The 24,471-nt window shown below is 41.4% G+C and overlaps 1 protein-coding gene across 2 annotated transcripts in view; it reads right to left on the bottom strand.

The window, feature by feature from the left end:
- Positions 1-13,379: 13,379 nt before the first annotated feature.
- The window catches only part of CASS4 (Cas scaffold protein family member 4), an 82,207-nt gene continuing 71,115 nt past the window's right edge, over positions 13,380-24,471 (bottom strand). For both annotated transcript variants that reach the window (XM_075276847.1, XM_075276848.1), the window contains exons 4-8: positions 21,720-21,851; positions 20,038-21,357; positions 19,603-19,677; positions 18,417-18,497; positions 13,380-14,447 (exon numbers count right to left, since the gene is read on the bottom strand). In XM_075276847.1, the coding sequence (XP_075132948.1) occupies positions 14,031-14,447; positions 18,417-18,497; positions 19,603-19,677; positions 20,038-21,357; positions 21,720-21,851 (2,025 nt within the window). In that variant the 3' untranslated portion in view covers positions 13,380-14,030. The remainder of the gene's footprint in view (positions 14,448-18,416; positions 18,498-19,602; positions 19,678-20,037; positions 21,358-21,719; positions 21,852-24,471) is intronic.

Raw genomic sequence — 24,471 nt, 5'->3', positions numbered from 1 at the left:
CAGGGACCACTTGATACATAGATCAGTGGTAATATGATAATGGGTAAAGTAAAAAGCCAAAAAACTGGGATCAAAAGGAGCACTGCTAGTTTCAAGATAATGTGGTATAGTCAACAGACAGATACATAAGAGACAGAAGGGAGAGGTGAGAGCAGGGAAGGCTGATGAATCATCATCATCATCAGCCTTCCCTGCTCTCATCTCCCCCTTCTTTACACCTATCACTCAAGCAGTGCTCAGAGAGAATCATAGAGACATTCAGGAGTGCACCGTGGTGGCTGGGAGGATTAAGGAATAAAAGCTGTCTGGAATAGCCTTTCTAAAGGCTATGCAAATATATGCTTAGTTAAAAATCACTATAGCCAATAATAGACTCCCTTTAAGGAGAGTTGCTGGGGGGGGTGGCATAGACACAAAAGTCCAGTTTCTTTAGTCCAAAACAAAGGTAGAGTTTATTTTTACTCAAAAAGGTAGTGCAGCTGGCAGTTTCTCCCGTTCGACCACCCTCTCAAACACAGTCAGGAAGGCCTCTACGTCGTCATCTGGGGTCATCTTTTGCAAAGCTCTTTGCACAGCCCACTTCTCATCTCTGTGCTCCACAGGTCTCTGTGGGCTAGTGACACCAGTGTCTTTAAGGAGTGTAATCTGCTCCAACAGCAAACGGTTGATTTCTTGTTGCTGCACATTGGACTGTACAAGATGCTTCAGTATCTCCTCCATAGTCCGGGTTTGTATAGCAGCAGCAGTTTTTACCCATAAAAAAAAAAATCTCCAGAAAGGAGTGGGCGTGTCGTTGCCCCTAGCAACCGCTGTAGGCCCGCGTCCTCCACCAATTTTCAGGGTCGGGGTTGCTAGGTTGGGTGGCATAGACACATAAGTCCAGTTTCTTTAGTACAAAACAAAGGTAGAGTTTATTTTCACTCAAAAAGGGAGTGCAGCAACAAAAGGAAACAATACAAAAATAAATACCTGCCCGGCTAGGCTCTAACTACACACCTAATTAGGTTACCTCACCTAGACTAGCAGATTCAATAGCAAAATTAAATGGTACAAGACAGCTCCCACAGTGTGACCTTCCAGCTGGCCCTGCAGCCCAGCTCTGTCCAAAGTCTTGCTGCTGGAGCTGACCTTTTAAACCTCACTGATGAGGACAATCCACAGCAGCTGACACGCTGTAGAAACATCCCCAATGTTTGAACTGGATGGGATGTGGAATGACAGGTCCCACTGCCAATCCTACCTGCCATTCCTAAAAAAAATCCAGCCTAATACTGAGCATGTAACAAAATGCTCAGCAGACAAAAGCTGTCTGCTGAGAAGTCATTCCTGGACTTTCTCTCATCTTGCCCACCTGAGTAGTCTGGGTGAGATGTACACCCCCTCCATTATTTTGCCTGCTATTGGCTTACAATATGTGTGTGTGTGTGTGTGTGTGTATATATATATATATATATATATATATATATATATATATATGCAGTACAGACCAAATGTTTGGACACACCTTCTCATTTAAAGAGTCTGTACTTTCATGACTATGAAAATTGTAGATTCACACTGAAGGCATCAAAACTATGAATTAACACATGTGGAATTATATACTTAACAAAAAAGTGTGAAACAACTGAAAATATATCTTATATTCTAGGTTCTTCAAAGTAGCCACCTTTTGCTTTGATTACTGCTTTGTACACTTTGGCATTCTCTTGATGAGCTTCAAGAGGTAGTCACCGGAAATGGTTTTCACTTCACAGGTGTGCCCTGTCAGGTTTAATAAGTGGGATTTCTTGCCTTATAAATGGAGTTGGGACCATCAGTAGTGTTGTGCAGAAGTCAGGTGTATACACAGCAGTATATGCAACAGTCCTACTGAATATATAGTTACATAGTAGATGAGGTTGGATAAAGACATTAGTCCATCAAGTCCAACCTATAACCCTACAATCCCTACAGTGTTGATCCAGGGGAAGGCAAAAAATGCCAATTGCCCAATTTCACTTGAAAAAAAAATTCCTTCCTGACTCCAAATCTGGCAGTCAGTATAAAACCCTGGATCAACGTGTCCTTAAAATCTAGAGACCATAACCTGTTATATTTTTCTCTTCAAGAAAGGCATCCAGGCCCTCTTTGAACTTGTTTAATGAATCCGCCATCACCACTTCCCGGGGCAGAAAGTTCCAGAGCCTCGCTGTTCTTACTGTGAAGAATCCCTGTCTATGTTGCTGGTGAAACCTTCTCTCCTCCAGACGTAGAGGATGTCCTCTTGTCACTGTCACTGGCCTAGGAGTAAAAATATCCTTAGAAAGTTCTTTGTATTGTCCCTTCATGTATTTGTACATTGTTATTAGATCTCCCCGTAAACGTCTTTTCTCTACACTGAATAACCCCAAGTTTGTTAATCTATCGTTTTACTCCAATCCACCCATTCCCCTAATCATTTTGGTTGCCCGTCTTTGCACTTTTTCAAGTTCACTTATGTCTTTCTTGTATATCGGGGCCCAAAATTGCGCACAATATTCTAAGTGTGGCCGTACCAGTGATTTGTATAGAGGCATAACTATGTCCTTGTCATGAGAAGCTATACCTCTTTTGATGCCTCCCATAATTTTATTTGCCTTGGCAGCAGCTGCCTGACACTGGTCATTAAAGGTAAGCTTGCTGTCCACCAAAATCCCTAAGTCTTTTTCATTGGCAGTCTTACCCAGTAATTTACTATTAAGTACATAGTCATATTTTTTATTAGGTCGACCAAAGTGCATTACCTTACATTTGTCAACATTAAACTTCATTTCCCAAGTCTCCACCCATGCTTCCAGCTTCCTTAGATCCCCTTGTAATATTCTACTATCCTCCTCATTATTGATTACCCTACAAAGTTTAGTATCATCTGCAAATATGGACACCCTGCTTTGTAAACCCTCTACCACAGGGGTCCTCAACCTGCGGCCCGAGGGCTACATGCGGCCCACCAAGCACTTCTGTCCGGGCCCGCCAACAACGCTGGCAGGCGTGCATTTATAATGAAGCTCCTGGGGAGCTCGGGCCAGGCCATGGAGCACACTTCACTTTACCTATTGAAGGGCACCGCTCCCGATGTCTGTGCGACCTGCTCTGCCTCCGGCCCACTGTTTAAAAAGTTTGAGGACCCCTGCTCTACCAGGTCATTAATAAAGATATTAAACAAGAAAGGACCTAATACTGACCCTTGCGGCACCCCACTGGTGACTGTGACCCAGCCTGAATATTTACCATTAACAAGTACCCTCTGTTTCCTATCAGTGAGCCAGTTGCTATCCCAAATGCATATGTTTTCCCCCAGTCCCAACATTCTCATTTTTGCATACTAACCGTTTGATTTTTGCATACTAGCCGTTTGTGTGGAACAGTATCGAAAGCCTTTGAAAAATCCAGATACACCACGTCTACTGCATTACCCATGTCCAGTCTTAAACTGACCCATGCTATTGTGGTGTTATAAGATTATTTACATTGAGATACTCCAGGATAGCATCTCTTAGAAAGCCCTCGAATATCTTTCTCACCACAGAAGTTAAACTTACTGGCCTATAGACTGTTAGAATTTGTATTATGGCAAGAAAAAAGCAGCTAAGTAAAGAAAAATGAATGGCCATCGTTACTTTAAGAAATGAAGGTCAGTCAGTATGAAAAATTGGGAAAACTTTGAAAGTGTCCCCAAGTGCAGTTGCAAAAGCCATCAAGTGCTACAAAGAAACTGGCTCACATGAGGACCGCCCCAGGAAAGGAAGACCAAGAGTCATCTTTGCTGCGGAGGATAAGTTCATCCAAGTCACTAGCCTCAGAAATCGCAGGTTAACAGCAGCTCAGATCAGAGACCAGTTCAATGCCAAACAGAGTTCTAGCAGCAGACACATCTCTACAACAACTGTTAAGAGGAGACTTTGTGCAGCAGGCCTTCATGGTAAAATAGCTGCTAAGGCAAACTTGTTGGGCTAAAGAACACAAGGAATGGACATTAGACCAGTGGAAATCGGTGCTTTGGTCTGATGAGTCCAAATTTGAGATCTTTGGTTCCAACCACTGTGTCTTTGTGCGATGCAGAAAAGGTGACCGGATGGACTCTACATGCCTGGTTCCCACCGTGAAGCATGGAGGAGGAGTTGTGATGGTGTGGGGGTGCTTTGCTGGTGACACTGTTGGGGATTTATTCAAAATTGAAGGCATACTGAACCAGCATGGCTACCACAGCATCTTGCAGCGGCATGCTATTCCATCCGGTTTGCGTTTAGTTGAACCATGATTTATTTTTCAACAGGACAATGACCCCAAACACACCTCCAGGCTGTGTAAGAGCTATTTGACCAAGAAGGAGAGTGATGGGGTGCTACGCCAGATGACCTGACCTGAACCTAATCGAGATGGTTTGGGGTGAGCTGGACTGCAGAGTGAAGGCAAAAGGGCCAACAAGTGCTAAGCATCTCTGAAAACTCCTTCAAGACTGTTGGAAGACCATTTCCGGTGACTACCTCTTGAAGCTCATCAAGAGAAGGCCAAGAGTGTGCGAAGCAGTAATCAAAGCAAAAGATGGCTAAGTATATAACGCCACGTGTTAATTCATAGTTTTGATGCCTTCAGTGTGAATCTACAATTTCATCAATCATGTTTAATGTGCATCCAGGAGGGACGAAGAGTATGTTCATATATAAAAGATGCATAAGAGTAGCTAACCACATGTGAAAAGATTGGTGTACAAGAAAAATACCTCCATAAATATACAAGGCATATAAGTATAAAAAAAAAATGGTTCTGAACTATGCGGACATAACGATTCTTTAGAAGCAGGATTCCACCCTATTATTTAAGCCATTAGAGCTTATTGTTTTCAGTTTATAAAGTCAGAAAGATTCTCATTGTTGTAATTTCAAGTGACGGTTGACGCTTAATGTGGGAATCTGGAATAAATGGAAATGCACTTGCAATTGCATTGATGTTTCAAGACAAAACGCAGGAATAGGTTGTGTTTTTGGAACCCATTAGATTGATCTGCCTTACCACCTTCTTCATTTCTCCTTCTATTTATAGCCCTTCTTGGCTCCTGTTGTACCACTGATATCTGCTCTGAAACATCACCAACATTGTTAAGTCCCTTATAACCAATATAAATGAAGTAAACCGCTCCTTATCCATAACTGGTTACTTTTTTAGAAAATATATGTTCTTTTCATCTTTCTTCCCCTTCGCTGCCTTGATACAATATAGCTACATTAAGGTTATATTGCCATGTTGGCACCTTGCGATAATTTAGTGGGTTTTGGGTTGCAGTTTGGGCAAGGTTATCAAACAGCATTTGAGTCATCCTACAAAACTGATTTATCACAAAATCCAAAATCACCTTCTACAAAACAACTTCTGATGGAAAACTTCACGCTAGAGATACGGATGAATATGCTACAGCAAATTCCTGTAGCCCTAAGAAGGTTAGGCGTTTACTCAAGAATGTTTGTGCCCAATCTTTGAGGTAAATTGAGGGCTATCATTGATCTACAATACATAAATAGATACATCAGAAAGAAGAAGTTGAGGATAGAAAACATCAGAAATATTTTTCCTCTTATAGAAGAAGGGGATTTCTTTGCAATATTACACCTGAAGGTGAAACTAGTGTATCTATAAATGACCGTCCACAAAAGCACAAAGCAAAAAAAGACAAAAAACTGGTCAGTATTGCCAGACAAGGTTAACGAGAAGTGTAGATGGTAGTCTAAGAGAGTTGTGAATAACAGTAGTCCAGTGGTTCTCAACCTTGTCAAGCAAAGTACCCCCTCTCTCAACAAAGTACCCCCAAAGTAGTGATCACTTATAAATGTTAATAACATAAGCCATAATTGATATGCTAATTAGTCACCTCGGAGCACTCAGGAAGTTCAATGAGTACTGTGTGCTATGTGTAAACGGGGAAGTGAGAGCAGGGAAGGCTGATGAGTCATCATCATCAGCAGCCTTCCCTGCTCTCACCTTCCCCTGTATACACATAGCACACAGTACTCAGTGAACTTCCTGAGTGCTCCGAGGTGACTAATTAGCATATCAATAAAAGCAGGCTAATTCAAAAACAGCTGGGAGGATTCATGAATAAAAGGTATGTGTGGAATAGCCTTTCTAAAGGCTATGCAAATATATGCTTAGTTATAAATCACTAGAGCCAATGATAGTCTCCCTTTAATGTTTGGCTCCCTTGTCTTATCTACAAGGATCAGATAGGTTTTAGGGTTGAGCGATCGGGATCAGAAACATTCGGATTCTGATCAGCAATCGAGTAAATTTCACGATCGCAATCGGCATTCCGATCCCGATCTTTTCCGTCGGGATCAAGGTCGGAGGTTATTTCCCACAATGCTTGGCTACTGGCCAATCATTGTGGGAAAAGCTATAGTATCAGATGAGTGAGTACTATTCGAATAGCACGCACCCATAGGAATGAATGTAAGCGGCCGGCACGCAGACTTTGAGCGTACTACTCTTCTGTTTCCTCCCTGCTGTGCCGTATATTCGGCTCTGCTACATCTCAGATGTAGCAGAGCTAAGTATACGGTAAAACAGGGAGGAAACAGAAGAGTAGTACGCTCAAAGTCTGCGTGCTGATGTTTTTTGCGGCCCGCTCTCTTAAAGGATGGGAAAACCGCCTGGAAGCGTTTTTTTTTTTTTTTTTTTTTTTTAAAAAAATGCTCCACAAAAAGTGTGCCAAGGTAAAAAAAACGCTTCCTAATTAGGAAGCGTTTTCTCCATTGCCAAAATATACCACACGTTATGTACGTGTGAACTAAGCCTAATGGTGATGAAGTGCTGAAGCCAGGGGGCCCCTTAAGCTGTCGGAGCCCTGGGCAATTGCCAAGTTCCCCAACCCCCCTAACGCCGGCCCTGGCTTCAGCCAAATAAGTTAGTGACTTACTAGCATTTGCAGCAGCAGATTCCTATTTAATTAATCTTCAAGAGTGTGTTCTTTTGAGTACACTTCCCTTCTTTGATCTGAAAGTACCATGTTTTAAGAACAAAAATCTTTCTATCCAGACCCTTCTTCTGATGAAGAAAGAAGACTTAACTCACTAAATGTTGGGCCCCCAGGATTTATGTAGATTATACAGCAGAATTCAGGAAAACAAGACTTCTATTTATTTTTTATCAGGGAGTAAAAAGAGGTTTAAAACTGTCCATTCTATTTTTTGATAGATAAGAGAAACCATCACTATCTTTTATGGAAAAACACAATAAGCCCATTCGACCCAAGTCATGTGTACATGGTGGGCTAAGAGGAGCTGGAGCTGTATTCCGTTAGATCATATCTACCTTTGGCAGAGCAATTACCGGTACTCAGTCTGCAGTTTCCTCTATCAAACCCTCAGTGGTTATTTCCTATATCCAATGGGTGCTGCAACTGTAACAGGACAAGAAAAGTGTCATTTTTCCTCATCCTAAATTCTCTTTCCTTTAGTCTGAAGCAGCAGCACATACTACCACTCATATTAAATATTTGATCAGCAGTTCTTGAGGGTCTGTCTTTTATTCATAGCTAAGTTAGAACATATACAGTGCATATTAGGGTTACGGGCTAGTTATAGGCCACTTGATTTATTGATATCACTTGTCCTACAGTTTCTAGGAATACAGTATCTTGCCATAGATACTGCTGGTTCAAACAAAAGAAAAATAATTTGTAGTGAATAAAAATCATACTTTATTGTGTCTTGGCCTATAAAATCACACAGGGCTGATTTAGGGGGTGGCACTTTACCATGGTGAACGTCCATTGCTGTCATTCATCTGTGTCCATTCCCACAGACTCTAATGTAGACAACATGGCGGACACTTTCTTCTGTCAGGTTGAGTTACTTTTTGTTCCATCAAAAAAGTAAAAAATATGACTGGCAAAAGCTTCTGATAAGTTTCTTTAACATGAGATGAATGCATACTGACACCAAATGGAAGGTTTTCTGCCTGAATTCTACAATTAATGCCTGTTGCTTTCATCCCATGATAGATATCTGCAACAGACATTAATAACGGTAGTGTGAACTTACCCTTATCGCGACTGGCACACTTTGCAACTTTTAAGACTTGCTCCCCACACATTTTTGTTAAAGTGAGTGTAGCGGGGTCATCAGTCCCACAGAATACTCCCTTACTCCAGGTTCACAACTGCATTTGGGAACCCACAAACAGAAACCTAATCCGCTTAAAAAAGCAGATACCCATGGAATTTTGTGGAGCCCATAGACTATAATGGGGACTATAATGGGGTCCAACGGGTTTCAGCACAGTGTTCGCCCAAAAAAGGTAGAAAGATGCAGATAGAAAAGTCATGCATATTTTTTAAGCGGAAGATGGATAGAAGACCCGAACGGACAACGAGTGCACATGTGAATCCAGCCTTAATTGTATTGTATACCACTCTATAAGGTGATCTCTTTATTTTACTGTGGTAAAACTATATAATGCATTCTTTATTTTATGGAATGCTATTTGTATTACATAAAGGTTCACAGAATAATATTTATGTAATTTTATATTCATGAATAATATCACTTTAAGTGCTCCTTATAATAAGTGCTAGTCCATGGACCCCAATGTTGGTGTCAACCAAAACATTTCAAAGACTAGTGCCTCATTGGGAACTCATTGGGTTGTGTGTGTTTTGTACTACTGGCTCTGGATTTGACAAGTAACCTGCATAGAGTATGCAAGTTCTCGTGATGTTCATTTAGGTTTCTCCTACATTGCAAAAACATACCGGTTTATCTGCCCTTTCAACTAAAATTTGATTGTGAACCTCATGGGGGACAGAGAAGGATATGATTGAGGATAACCTTTATACAGCACTGTGGAAGATGTTGATGCTATATAAGCAACAGGAAATAAATGGTGCAGGCTATATTCTCTGTATTGTTGTTGAGGAGTGCCCTCTCATTAAAGGGGATCTGTCTCCATTCCTAACATTACTAATATGGTGAATAGTTACAGTCCTATGAAAAAGTTTGGGCACCCCTATTAATCTTAATAATTTTTAGTTCTAAATATTTTGGTGTTTGCAACAGCCATTTCAGTTTGATATATCTAATAACTGATGGACACAGTAATATTTCAGGATTGAAATGAGATTTATTGTACTAACAGAAAATGTGCAATATGCATTAAACCAAAATTTGACCGGTGCAAAAGTATGGGCACCTCAACAGAAAAGTGACATTAACCCCTTCCCGCCGATGGCATTTTTTGATTTTCGTTTTTCGCTTTTGACTCCCCTCCTTCTAAACCCCATAACTTTTTTATTTCTCCGCTCCCAGAGCCATATGAGGTCTTAATTTTTGCAAGACAAATTTTTCTTCATGATGCCACCATTAATTATTCTATATAATGTACTGGGAAGCAGGAAAAAAAATTCAGAATGGGGTGGATTTGAAGAAAAAATGCATTTCTGCGACTTTCTTACGGGCTTTGGTTTTACGGCGTTCACTGTGCAGCCAAAATGACATGTCCCCTATATTCTGTGTTTTGGTACGGTTCCAGGGATACCAAATTTATATGGTTTTATTTACATTTTCACCCCTTAAAAAAAATCCAAAACTGTGTTAAAAAAAATTTTTTTCTAAAAGCCGCCATATTCCGATGGCCGTAACTTTTTTTGTACGTAAGTGTACGGGGATGCATAGGGCGTCTTTTTTTGCGGGGCCAGGTGTACTTTTTAGTTCTACCATTTTCGGGAAATGTTATTGCTTTTATCACTTTTTATTCAAATTTTTATCAGAATCACTTTTGACTATTTTTCCCGCTACGGCGTTTACCGAACAGGAAAAATATTTTTATAGATTTGTAGAGTGGGCGATTTCGGACGCGGGGATACCTAACATGTATATGTTTCACAGTTTTTAACTACTTTTATATGTGTTCTAGGGAAAGGGGGGTGATTTGAACTTTTAATACTTTTTATATTTTTTTTATATTTTTTTCCACTTTTTTTTTTTATTTTTTTTTTGCATTTATTAAACCCCCTAGGGGTGTTTAACCCCAGGGGGTCTGATCACTAATGCAATGCATTACAATGCTAATAATCAATAGCATTGTAAATAAAAAATCATCCTTTCTTTTGCAGGCTGCATAGACCAGCCTGCAAAAGAGAGAATTTGCAGACAAGCCTGGGAGCCATGACGGGAAGGGGTTAATATTTAGTAGATCCTCCTTTTGCAAAGATAACAGCCTCTAGTCCCTTCCTGTAGCTTTTAGTCAGTTCCTGGATGAAGGGATTTAGGACCATTCCTCTTTACAAAACAATTCAAGTTCAGTTAAGTTTGATGGTCGCCGAGCATGGACAGCCCGCTCTCAAATGATCTGAAAACAAAGATTGTTCAACATAGTTGTTCAGGGGAAAGATACAAAAAGTTTACCTGTCAGTTTCCACTGTGAGAAACATAGTAAGGAAATGGAAGACCACAGGGACGGTTCTTGTTAAGCCCAGAAGTGGCAGGCCAAGAAAAATATCAGAAAGGCAGAGAAGAAGAATGGTGAGAACAGTCACGGACAATCCACAGACCACCTCCAAAGAGCTGCAGCATCATCTTGCTGCAGATGGTGTCACTGTGCATCAGTCAACAATACAGCGCACTTTGCACAAGGAGAAGCTGTATGGGAGAGTGATGAGAAAGAAGCCGTTTCTGCAAGCACGCCACAAACAGAGTCGCCTGAGGTATGAAAAAGCACATTTGGACAAGCCAGCTTCATTTTGGAAGAAGGTCCTGTGGACTGATGAAACAAAGATTGAGTTGTTTGGTCATACAGAAAGGCGTTATGCATGGCGTCCAAAAAAAAAACAGTATTCCAAGAAAAACACTTGCTATCCACTGTAAAATTTGGTGGAGGTTCCATCATGCTTTGGGGCTGTGTGGCCAATGCCGACACCAGGAATCTTGTTAAAGTTGAGGGTTGCATGGATTACACTCAGTATCAGCAGATTCTTGAGAATAATGTTCAAGAATCAGTGACGAAGTTGAAGTTACACTGGGGATGGATATTTCAGCAAGACAATGATCCAAAACACCGCTCCAAATCGACTCAGGCATTCATGCAGAGGAACAATTACAATGTTCTGGAATGGCCATCCCAGTCCCCAGACCTGAATATCATTGAACATCTGTGGGATGATTTGAAGCGGGCTGTCCATGCTCGGCGACCATCAAACTTAACTGAACTTGAATTGTTTTGTAAAGAGGAATGGTCCAAAATCCCTTCATCCAGGATCCAGGAACTGATTAAAAGTTACAGGAAGCGACTAGAGACTGTTAGCTTTGCAAAAGGAGGATCTACTAAATATTAATGTCACTTTTCTGTTGAGGTGCCCATACTTTTGCACCGGTCAAATTTTGGTTTAATGCATATTGCACATTTTCTGTTAGTACAATAAACCTCATTTCAATCCTGAAATATTACTGTGTCCATCAGTTATTAGATATATCAAACTGAAATGGCTGTTGCAAACACCAAAATATTTAGAACTAAAAATGATTAAGATTAATAGGGGTGCCCAAACTTTTTCATAGGACTGTATATTCTTCATACTCCTATTCTTCTTACTGTTGTAGTGTCCTTACGCAGATTGGCACTGTCAAAACACTGCTAACACTCATGCGCACTGCGGAAAAAATCTAAATTGGGTGTTTTTCGCTAGGTGGACCTAGGGGATTGGACTGTAATATAGTCCATTCCATACAAGTAAATACAACCTGTTTAGACATGAGAAAGTTAAGAGGAATACGAGGCGGACTTCTGGCTCATGGTGCAGAGTATCAGCATTCTGTTGTGCAAATGAATGAATGAGTCTAACTAATGAATGCGTCTAACTAGTGGGGAGTCTCAAGCTGCGGCCTCTGAATCAGCTGCAGAATCTGTGATAAAAGCAAGCTGGACACTTTTTTCCAGCTTCCTGCTCCAATTGGTTTCAATAGGAGGCAAAATGAGGGAATAATCTGCTGCTAATTTAGGGGCGAGATCCATTGCAAAATCAGTGCTAGATTTCACCGTGTGAACAGGGCCCAATACTGTTAATAGTGCATCTGTATTAATGGAAGTGCTCAATGCAGAAACTGAGTGGGCCCCCATAATACATATATTGTGAGAAGGTGACAGGCAGAGTGCTGGAGTCCCGATATATCATCCCCAGGTTTCTGACATATGTGTGATCCAGGGCAGGTCTTGAGTAGGCCTCAGTCCAGGAGTGGGTTCTGGGCTCGTTACTGGGCCCTAAAAGGCTGCATATCCTGGGAGAAAGAGGAGGCGCCTGAGTCTGGTGAGACCTAAAGGTTGGGTCACATTTGGTTTTGTATTACGTCCAGGGAGAGTCTGCATGGAGACCCCTTCCCCCCCCCCCCCCCCGAACGGAATACAAACGGAATACTGAACTTCCATATATATATATATATATATATATATATATATATATATATATGTTGTATGTAAGTAGGACCCGTTTGGCTGTCACTTGCTGTAATCTCATCATGTATTAAAAAAAAAAAAAATAGCAAAGCAAAAAACCCACAATAACAAAAAGAACAAAAAAACAAAAAAAACAGCTGCAGTCAGCACCCGGCAGCCAAGTGGGTGTAGGAGCTTGGAGCCCAAGCACTTGCCCGGGAAAGCCGGGTGCTGACGTCAACCCTTACTGTAGGAATACACCCCTCTGGAGGCGGCAAAAAATGGTAATTCAGTTTTCATTGTATTCATACATTTCTTAGAGAAGCAATAGAGAACCAGCGCAAAGTATGAAGAAAATGTGCTACTAAATTATATAAAGGGGAATAGAAGTAGAGAAGACTGGTAGTCTTTAAACCCATCTAAGAAAGTTATAGCATATTTCTAAAAAAAATCCATCATTTTAATTGTCAGCAAAATGACTGTCATGTTCCCCCATTGTTATTTTAAAATGAATAGGCCACAGGACTATTTTAGAACTGAGGTCACTTTAAAGTATTTCCTAGCACAGGGGCTCCCTGGCCAACTGGTGTACATGGAAAACTCCACTGCACTGCCAATCAGTGTATAGAGCCAATAGACCATGAGTGCCTCTATACATATTATTGGGTGTTCCAGCTTGTAATGACTATCCCAATAATATTGAGTGACCCTGCCAGGAAGTGACATTTGACATCAGCAGACATCAGTGTTTTATATTAAAATGCCACCTTCACTAACCATCCCTATTGGCTTCAATTAAAGTGCACATGAAATCATCTTTTAAATATTATTTAATATTAAATACAAATTCTGTCAAAATACACATAAAAAGATGAATCTGTACAAATTTCCATTTAAAAATAAATTTACAGTAAAAATAAACTTGAGTAAGGATGTTCTAAGCATTTCCATGTCACCAAAGGCTGGACATGGAAGGGATACGGCTTACTGTGGATCATGATTTTAAAAAATGACTCTTCTATGTATAGATTGTCCTTATATGAACTTGTCATCTGCCCAAAGACGGCATTCTTCAAGATAATGAGGTTCCTTATGACTCGAGTCTTATCAAAGTTTTCAAGGGAATTTCTTTCTTGCACAACAAAATTCCTATTGATGACATGTATACTAAGTATACATAGGGTCTAATGTATTTTCTTTTCTATAAATCAGTAGCCTATTGGATATGGCCCCTCCCCTCATTAGAATTTACAGCTCATGCAACTGTAATATGGCACGTAAGGAAAGGCACCAGGTTAAGTTGGCTGTATCCTCCGTTCCCATGCACAAAGCTTATCTTTCTAAAAGCACTGTACCATTAGGAAACAGAGGATGAGTGCACTGCTCTTGGGTTCAGAGTAGGGTGTGATGTCATGAACTAGCACCATAGTCACTATCTTCATTAAGAATAGATGACGAAGAGACACTATAGTTAATGGTAGCAGTAAGTTCTCTGTCCGTTTCAACTCCGTGAGTATGCTTGTTCTTTGACCTTGGGTCTCTATTATCTACAGTTTATAACAATCCAACAGGCATCCTCATGACTACATCTTCTATCAGTCTATCATTGCCCGAAATAACTGCGCATAATTTGACAGCTCATTTGTCCTACATTGAAGTTCCTGCATGCTGGCTATGTTTGGGTACTGAATGGCAGCAGTCTTGGTTGCCATGGCCAAGTTCTTTAAAAGACTGCAGAGCTCACTGCTTTTGAGTAAAATGTCATTGCGGGCTTCATTAGCCTTGACATCTTGGCAGAGAAGGTCCACAAGCTTCTGTCCAACCATAATGATCAGTTTTCCATGGGTGATAAAAACTTCAGGCGTCTCATTTTTTGCAAGACTGTCTTCAAAAACACGGATTGCCTTTTGGAGAGCTCCAAAGTAAAGGTAGCAGTTTTCAGAAAGTGCAATTTTCTTTACAGGATCTCTTGATCTGGTGGTGTCTGGTTTGGTTGTGGGGACTGTGGGCTCCTAAAAAATACAAAGAACGAACTAATGTTATGTTTTGTTATAGTTTCTAAATGTTCATTACAACCACATAATGGGTTATGGCCTCTAATGAAATACTATCAAAGAAATTAGAAAGACATTAGTCAGGATGAGCCACAGATATCAGATTGGCGATGGTTCCACCAATATAGAGCTGGAAGCTAATAATGGGTGTGATGCTGGAGGAAAGGGTAGCGCTATTAAATGCTTTCTTCTCTACTGTATTTACACAAGAAAAATCAATAACCAAAGACATAATTATCCGTAATGTAAATGCTCTATTAAATGTCACCTGTTTAATCCAGAAGAAACTGTGGTGCTGTCTTCAAAATACTAAAATAGACTAATCACTGGGTACATGTGGCACATACCCTAGAGTACTAAGGGCATTATGCATGATTATAGACAGACCTTTTATCTAATATTTAAGGATTCCCTTAAATATTAGACTCCTGTTCCACAGGAGTGGTGCATAGACAATGTGGTGTCAATATTCAAAAAAGGAGTCTAAAAGAGTCTGGAAACTATGGGTCAGTACTAGAGATGAGCGAGTACTGTTCGAATCAGCCGATCCGAACAGCATGCACGCATTGAAATGAATGGACGTAGCCGGCACGCGGGGGGTTAAGCGGCCGGCCGGCGTCAAAGCGGAAGTACCAGGTGCATCCATTCATTTCAATGCGTGCGTGCTGTTCGGATCGGCTGATCCGAACAGTACTCGCTCATCTCTGGTCAGTACATTTAACTTCCAATATTTGAATGCTTTCTAAGAGATGCTATCTTGGGGTATCTCAATGTAAATAATCTTATAACATCCAATCAGCATGAGTTTATGAGGAATCGGTCCTGTCAGAATAATCTGATCAGCTCCTATGAAGAGGTCAGTTCTAGACTGGACATGGGTAATACAGTAGATTTAGTAAATCTGGGCTTTTCCAAGGTTTTCGATACTATACCACATAAAAAGTTAGTATACAAAGTGAGAATGTTGGGGAAAACTTATTCATTTGGGGGTCACAACTAGAGATGAGCGAGTAGTACTTGATCGAGTAGGTATTCGATCGAATACTACGGTATTCGAAATACTCGTACTCGATCAAGTACCACTCGCCGTTCGAATGTAAAAGTTTGATGCGGAACTAGCATTGATTGGCCAAATGCAATACAGTCGGCCAATCGATGCTGGTTCTTCTCCTACCTTTAGAAGTCTTCTCCATGCAGCTTCCCTGCGGCGTCTTCCGGCTCTTCATTCACTCTGCCAGGCATCGGGCCTGGGCAGAGCCGACTGCGCATGTCCGCTGGTAGTGCGGGCATGCGCAGTCGGCTCTGCCCAGGCCCGATGCCTGGCAGAGTGAATGAAGAGCCGGAAGACAGTGCGGGGACACTGCACGGAGAAGACTGCTCACAGGATCCGGCCCAACCCTCACTCGTGGACTTGGTAAGTATAATTTGATCGAATGTTGCCTACCGCTGAAACGAGCATTTTCCCCCCATAGACTATAATAGGGTTCGATATTCGATTCAAGTAGTCGAATATTGAGGGGCTACTCGAAACGAATATCGAACCTCGGACATTTTACTGTTCATCTCTAGTCACAACTGACTCAGTGATAGGAAACAGGGGGTTCTCTGCTTTTTTATATGTTTATTAATGACCTAGTAAACAGTTTGCATAGCAGGTTTTGCACATTGGCAGATGATGCTAAACTCTGTAAAGTAATCAAACCTGCGAAGGATAGTAGAATATTACAGGGAGATCTAAGGAAGCTGAAAGCATGTGCGGAAACTTGCAAATGAAGTTTAATCTAGACAAATGTAAGGTTATGCATTTTGGCTGAAGTAATGAAATACACTCACCGGCCACTTTATTAGGTACACCTGTCCAACTGCTCGTTAACACTTAATTTCTAATCAGCCAATCACATGGCGGCAACTCAGTGCATTTAGGCATGTAGACATGGTCAAGACAATCTCCTGCAGTTCAAACCGAGCATCAGTATGGGGAAGAAAGGTGATTTGAGTGCCTTTGAACGTGGCATGGTTGTTGGTGCCAGAAGGGCTGGTCTGAGTATTTCAGAAACTGATCTACTGGGATTTTCACGCACAACCATCTCTAGGGTTTACAGAGAATGGTCCGAAAAAGAAAAAAACATCCAGTGAGCGGCAGTTCTGTGGGCGGAAATGCGTTGTTGATGCCAGAGGTCAGAGGAGAATGGCCAGACTGGTTCGAGCTGATAGAAAGGCAACAGTGACTCAAATAGCCACCCGTTACAACCAAGGTAGCCAGAAGAGCATCTCTGAACGCACAGTACGTCGAACTTTGAGGCAGATGGGCTACAGCAGCAGAAGACCACACCGGGTGCCACTCCTTTCAGCTAAGAACAGGAAACTGAGGCTACAATTTGCACAAGCTCATCGAAATTGGACAATTGAAGATTGGAAAAACGTTGCCTGGTCTGATGAGTCTCGATTTCTGCTGCGACATTCGGATGGTAGGGTCAGAATTTGGCATCAACAACATGAAAGCATGGATCCATCCTGCCTTGTATCAACGGTTCAGGCTGGTGGTGGTGGTGTCATGGTGTGGGGAATATTTTCTTGGCACTCTTTGGGCCCCTTGGTACCAATTGAGCATCGTTGCAACGCCAAAGCCTACCTGAGTATTGTTGCTGACCATGTCCATCCCTTTATGACCACAATGTACCCAACATCTGATGGCTACTTTCAGCAGGATAATGCGCCATGTCATAAAGCTGGAATCATCTCAGACTGGTTTCTTGAACATGACAATGAGTTCACTGTACTCCAATGGCCTCCACAGTCACCAGATCTCAATCCAATAGAGCATCTTTGGGATGTGGTGGAACGGGAGATTCGCATCATGGATGTGCAGCCGACAATTCTGCGGCAACTGTGTGATGCCATCATGTCAATATGGACCAAAATCTCTGAGGAATGCTTCCAGCACCTTGTTGAATCTATGCCATGAAGAATTGAGGCAGTTCTGAAGGCAAAAGGGGGTCCAACCCGTTACTAGCATGGTGTACCTAATAAAGTGGCTGGTGAGTGTATATGATTAAGTGCTTAATAATAAATTACTGGGTAAGACTAACACTGAAAAAAGATTTTTGGTGGACAGCAAGCTTACCTTTGGCGACCAGTGCTAGGCCATTGCTGCCATAGCAAATGAAATTATGGGATGCAATGAAAGAGGTATAGATGCACGTGACAATAGCATAGTTATGGCTCTATACAAATCACTGGTACTACCATATATAAATTAATGTGCGCAATTTGGGGCCTCAGTATACAACTATGACATAATGGAACTGAAGAGAGCAGAGAAATAGGGGAATGGGTGGATTGGAATACAATGACATTAAGAATCTTTCAGTTATTCAGTTTAGAAAAAAAGACAGCTGAAGGGAAATCGAATCAAAGTGTACAAATATGTGAATATTTCTAATGATTTTTTTACTGCTAGACCAGTGACAAGGGGACATCCTCTATACCTAGAGGAAATAGCATTTCACCAAGAACACAGACAGACTTTACTGTAAGAGCACTGAGGTTATGGAACTCACTCCTACATGATGTAGTTAGTGATGGTGAATACATTGTGCAAGTTCAAATAGGGCCTGGATTCCTTTCTTGAGTAGAAAAGTATTGCTGGTTTTAGATTTTGGTATAATGCCTTATAAATAGCCGTTTGAAGTGACTCTCCCCCACCCTCGTACTCTGCGCACAATGAGAACAGGGACACCTCTCAATAGAGAAGCATGGGAAAGAGTGAAAAAATGCAGGATTTCACAGAAAAGAGCCAAAATGTGTTAATAAGGTATATTATAACATTTATTAATGACACAAATCCTGCCAGAAAATCCGTTGTCTGAAAGCTTAGTTACACTTGTAGAGGAATTGACTGATTTCATGCAAATGAATGACACTTACTTTTAAGAAGCCTGTGCTACTTTTCTTTTCAGGGTCATTGCTTGAAGATATTGTGGAATCAGGTCTCAGCCATCCTTTTCTCTAAAATTAAATGGAACATAAATAAGATTAGTTTCCGAAAAAAATGCCGATATGAAATATATTTGAATTGTGTCAAATTTTTTGTTCTATTAGCCTACAGCCAGGAGTGGGATTCAATTTTTTAAACAACAGATTCTGTGGGAAAGGAAAGGCAGGGAAAATGTCTTTAGAGAAGGCAAGCACAAGCAACACACCATAAAAATTTTTAAAACCCTTCCTTTTATCACAAAATGATGCCCCTTTTTTAAACCCCCTCCCCTACAGTGCCTGCTTTTACCCAGAGTGTTCACATAGTATAAATTATTAAATAGGTGATTAACCTTTCTCATACTTGATAGGTCATCATTATTACATCAGCATAGGTCTAACAGCTGGGACCTCCACAGATCAACTGTATCAGTAAATAGCATGTCCCAGTAATAATATGCTTGGATCCGTGTTGCTCACCTACCACGATAAGTCAGCAGCACAGCTTCCAGTATGTTGACAATACTGGCAGCCACACTGTCCCAGAAAAACTGATCTGCAGAGGTCCAGGCTGTCGGATCCCTTTAGATTTTAATGCTGACGGCTTATTAAGGATGGGCATCAGTATTAGAAAGGTGAATAAACCCAGGAATTGGCGCAACCCTTGTGGTGTCTGGGAAAGTTGTTAAAAAAGTGGTTGTTCATTGCCAATGTTCATAGTTTCTCGTGCCAGTGCCTTGTTGTCAAATTCCCTGCCCCTGTGGCGGCTGAGACCAATTAGTGGCCTCATCGGTTGTGGGTAAGGAGCTGGTGAGAAGGTGAGTAATGTCACCAGTCTCTCTCCAGTGACCCCTGAGGCCACTATACTGAGTAGTCCTATGAGATACAGGACTTTCAGCAACAAGCTGTCGGTGCTCTAATATCTCACAAACACTATTGGTCTCCATACAACATGATGACCCTAACACTAGTTCCCCATATATGTGAGGAACCAGTGAAGGGGCCAAATGGATATTTATGGTAGTTCACCCTTCTAAAATGTTGCAAAAACTTTTCAAAGAGAAATTCCTCAGCAGTAGGAATATGGAAAAGAGCACTTCCTCATAATTAATATCTACCAAAAGAAACAGATCTTTACCTTTTCTTCAGGACTTGTCTTATTTTCCAGCTGGTGAATTGAAGAGTTCTGCATTTTCTCAAAATCCTCTTTTTTCTGTATTAAAAAAGGAAAACACATTATAAAATTATTTTTAATGTGCTTCCCACCAAAAAAAACCCTGATCTCTGTGACCTTAGAAATTGCTTCTAGTTTACACAGAAGTATATCTTCAGCATCAACTAACTTTACAGTATGAAGTTAGCAACAGCTCTAGCCATCAGTCAATTGCTGCAAGTTGTAAATTCTCATCTCATGATAATCAATTGATCACTGGTTGTACAGAAGTAGAAAAACAAATGAGGCTGAGCTGCAATACCACATATAACCTGTGGACAGGTATGGCAATGTTTCTAAAGAAGGCAACCGTTTTCTTAATTTTGCACAAAACATTTAACTCTAGAAAGCGAAATTTACCTGCAGGTAGACATATCCATTATCTTCCATAGCTTTCTGCCTGGGGAACTTATGTTTTTCATCCTTATTGATGCATGACTCCCGAAGGACCCAGGTTTCTTTGCGGAGGGGAACCTGTGGCTTTGGGCTCACTGTATGTTCCTTCACAGGTTTTGGCTTTATTTCCTTCTCAGGCTTTTTGAATAGAAGTTTTCCATTTGCTATGATAATAGACACAAATCGCTTAATGTCATCTGGAATTGTCCTAGCCACCATGACAAACTGGTCAAGGTCATCAGGTCTTGTAAGAGGTTTATTAATGACCAAAGCCTGCAGTGACCAGTTGCAAAAATTTATAGCTTCCTGATTTTGAGAGAGGGTCTGGAAGGAGTCTGTAAGGGTTTGTAGTTGGGTATTAATCCTCATTTGGATGTTTGTGTCCGTTAAGTGAGAAGCGTTGACTTTGATGCTCTGAGCAAAGTCTAAGAATTGTTCTAAAGATGAGATAATGCTGTTAACGGCTCTATGAATATCCTCTAGGTTGGCCTCCATGTTTTCATGGAGCCTCCATTTGCTGCTGACAAAAATCATAAGGCTAGCTATGGAGCTAGATACTCGTTCTTGAAGTTCAGTAATCTTCTTGGTAGCTACTTCTGGTTCTAGTGTAACCTGGGTGGTGCGCTCATCTGGAATGGATAACATAAGGGACTCACTAGAAGCATTGGACGAAGTAGATAAGGTACTGGTGCGACTTTCTGAGCTCGATATAGACAACCTATCTTGCTCAAGTCTCTGTAGAGAAGGTTTGGAATTCCTTGGGAGTGGTGGAGGAACATCATATATCCTCTCATTGCAAGATAGACTACTCATCTCAGACTTTGGTGGAGACCCAGCACATGACCCCCTTGGGATGTCATAAACATTTTCCTTAGAATCTATGTTCTCCAAACTTTGTATCCCAAAAGCAGATGAGCCTTTCCTTAAATTTCCATTTTGACTTGGAAGTGAAAAATCTCGGGATGCTGGGACATCATAGAGACTTTGATTAGCTATTGGTGATGGTTTAGTTTGCTGTGGTGGAACATCATATATCTGCGCTGATGCACAGTTAGAAACAACTGGTCCATATCGTGTTGGAGGCACATCATACACCATACCTCTGTCTATGGATATCTTTCTACAACCACCTTTTAAGTGATTTCTCTCTGGGGAGAGCGGGATGTCATATATCCAGTCTGACTTCCGAGGGTTTGGTAAAGTGTTGTAATGAGGACTGGTAGGTGGCGTTTCACCTCTGTTCTTCTGAAGAGCCAAGGTACCTGTTGGAGGGATGTCATACACCTAGAATGGGGAAAAAAATGGTCATTACATGGGATAGAATAGAGAGAGAGAAAAAAAAAAAATACAGTAGCTCGTCTGTATATCAAAAAATATTGTGCTCAAAAAAATTCACCATGGCCAATAAGTGGCCTTAAAACAGACCTAATTTGTTAAACAGCCTTCAATCTATTTCAAAATCTCACAAATTTATGAAGTGTCTTGCAGAAAAAATTTCCTAAGGAGTAATTTAAAACTTATAAAGACTTATAAAATTACATTAATAACATTGCAACAGAGAAAGTCAGAGAAGTCATACAGACGATACTGTGGCTATATGAACCCTTAGTAGGTGGGATATTTATGGTTGTAGGCACCAGACGTACATTTGAAGCTTTTGAAATCTTGACTTTGGTTCTTTCTGGAGTATCCGGACTGGATGGAATATCATAGATTTGCTGCTCAGATGAGGTGAGAAATGGAGAACGTCCATTAACTGGAGACGGGGTTGTGCTGCGCTATAAAAAAAAAATTACAATAATTTTAGAAAATTATAGAATCCTAATGCAATTTTGACCAAGATAAAGACATGACAATTTTTTAAATATATATTTACATTAAAATAAATACTTTATTTATTTGTGTATAGTGGGCTGTAGTTAAAGCACTATCTGAGGAATGTCTTACCTTTGAGAGACAGATGAAAGGTTAAAGGGGTTTTCTGGGATACGCCTTTTTTAAAGGAAGATCCGAAGCTCCGATGATTTCCAGCGTGGTCAGGCCCTGCTGCTCCGGTGTTTTCTGCCAACGGAACTCCCCACCATACATGACTGCTGAGGCCAATCAGTGGCCTACGGAAAGAGAGTCACAGAACGTCACAGGTAATGACATCCTGTGCCCTTTCCTTATGCCGCTGATTGGCCTCAGCAGTCATGTGACCTCTGAGGCCAATCAGCAACCTATGCGATGTCACAGTGTGGCAGGAATTCTGCCAAAACAAGACAGCAGGGCAGCAGGACTGGACCATGCTGGGAGACAACGGCGCACCGGCCTCACATAAAAAAAATGTGGCTATTGAGGGGCATTTCCTGGCATGGGATCCGATTAGACACATCTTCACTGCCGCAATCGCCCTTTCGGTTAGTGGATGGTTATACTGGTCCACCTTGAGATATATGCTCACTGACCTTAGTCACAGTAAGGGCAGATATACGGCTCTTTGTTCTTTTCCCTCTCAGCTACCTAGCTTCTTTCCCCCCCTTTTTCGCTCTTCTTTGTTCATGATTTACCTCACTTTTCTTTTGCCTTGCTACCTATCCTTTTCTTGCCTTCCCACCCTTTAGTTTTTCTCCACATCCTGGTTCCTGATGGCAGAGTTCACTGTATCGTCCCTCAATGTGAAAGGCCTGAATATACCAGATAAATGATCCCAGGTACTTTATGACTCCCACTAGCATAGAGTTCATATATTATGCTTACATGAAAAAAGTTTTTATGAGTGGGGCAACAAACTTGGTCTCCCTCTTGCCCGTCTTTTCACATCATGTCTGTCAAAACACCTACAGGCCACACTTCTCACCTCACCCCGGACATCGCCTCTGCCTTTAAAGACTACTACCATTCTCTTTAAAACTTGCCCCCCCACACACACACAAACACACACTTCCAACCAGAAACCTGACCCCCTGCGAAGCCTACCCCCAATACATCCACTCTACTACCTTCCTATCCCTCACAACAAATAATGCAAATTAGCTAGAGATCCCCTTCTACCAAACAGAACTGGAATCAGGTGGATATAACCTCTCGGTAGATAAAAGCACAGGCTCTGATGGCTACACAGCTTGCTTCTACAAAACTCTCCTCCAGAACTCACTCCATACCTTCTAAAAACATTTAATTCCGCTTCTCTTGACACATAATGTCCCTTACTCTTCTCTTCATGCCTATATCACAGTCCAACCCAAAGAGGGTAAAGATCCCTTACTATGCCCTGATTAACACGGATGCTGTAGTTTGCCAGGCTTATCGCAAATCGATTGGGATACCATATGGGCACCATAGTTCATCCTGATCAAGTAGGATTAATCCCTCGTAGATAGGGGCATGATAATACTCTGAAGGCCTTCTCTGCTATCCATCAGGCTCGCAAGCCTCATGCGCCTTTGATGCTTCTCAATTTGGACGCAGAGAAGGCCTTCGACAGCCACTCTCCAACAAATAGGCATAGGCAACCATCTCCTCCCCCTTGACTATCCACAATGGCACCTGTTAGGGATGTCTACTCTGTGTCAAAGACCACATCCTTGTGGCTATTTGTCATAATCCTAACATTCAGTGTCTGAGGTCAGGAGATTTGCACCTTAAGATTTCAGCTTTTGCAGATGATGCTATGCTTTTTATTTCTCAACCAGTAACGACCTTCCCTACTGCAAGAAATAGACACCTATAGTTTTTGTAAGGATTAGAAAATCAATTTTTCCAAGAGCACCGCACTTAACGTTTCCCTCCCTGACCCCCTGGTCCACACATTTCACGCTTCCTTTCCAATCAAGGACTTGAGGGTGCTAATACCCAGCTCCTTCTCTAACATACACCCTGAACTTCCTCCCACTTCTGTGCACCTTTCAAGCTGACTTGTCGAAATGTGATACCAAGGGACTTTTGTGGTTAGGCTGCATAAATCTCCTAAAAGTGAATGTCCTCCCCAGATTACTCTACCTCTTCCAGACTATTCCTATTATTCTCCCAAAGGAATTTTTCAACTCCACCTGGAAAGCCTTCACTAAATAAATTTGGGCCTCTAATCCACCAAGAATATCCAGATGTACCATCTCCACACGCAAACAGGCAGGTGGCCTAGCAGTTCCAGATTACTGCCAGATAATATTGAGTGCAGTTATGGCTTGTATCCTCGACTGGCACCACTCCAACTGTTCTAAGTTCTAGGTTGCCCTAGAGAGTTCTTTGAGCCCATTACTTCTCACATCCCTTCCATGGCTCTATAGACACAATTGGTAGGGAAAACTGTCTCTGATCTTTCTTATATTGCTCAACAGGTTCTCAGAGTGTGTTGTGAATACTGCATAGTTGCTTGCCTCTTTACCAGTAATGATCCGTTAACTACTGTCTCGGGCA

The sequence above is a fragment of the Leptodactylus fuscus genome, chromosome 6 (genome assembly GCF_031893055.1).
Source record: "Leptodactylus fuscus isolate aLepFus1 chromosome 6, aLepFus1.hap2, whole genome shotgun sequence".
In the NCBI taxonomy this organism is placed as follows: domain Eukaryota; kingdom Metazoa; phylum Chordata; class Amphibia; order Anura; family Leptodactylidae; genus Leptodactylus; species Leptodactylus fuscus.
The sequence above is the reverse complement of the archived record's forward strand: the minus strand, read 5'-3'. Positions and strand labels throughout refer to the sequence as shown.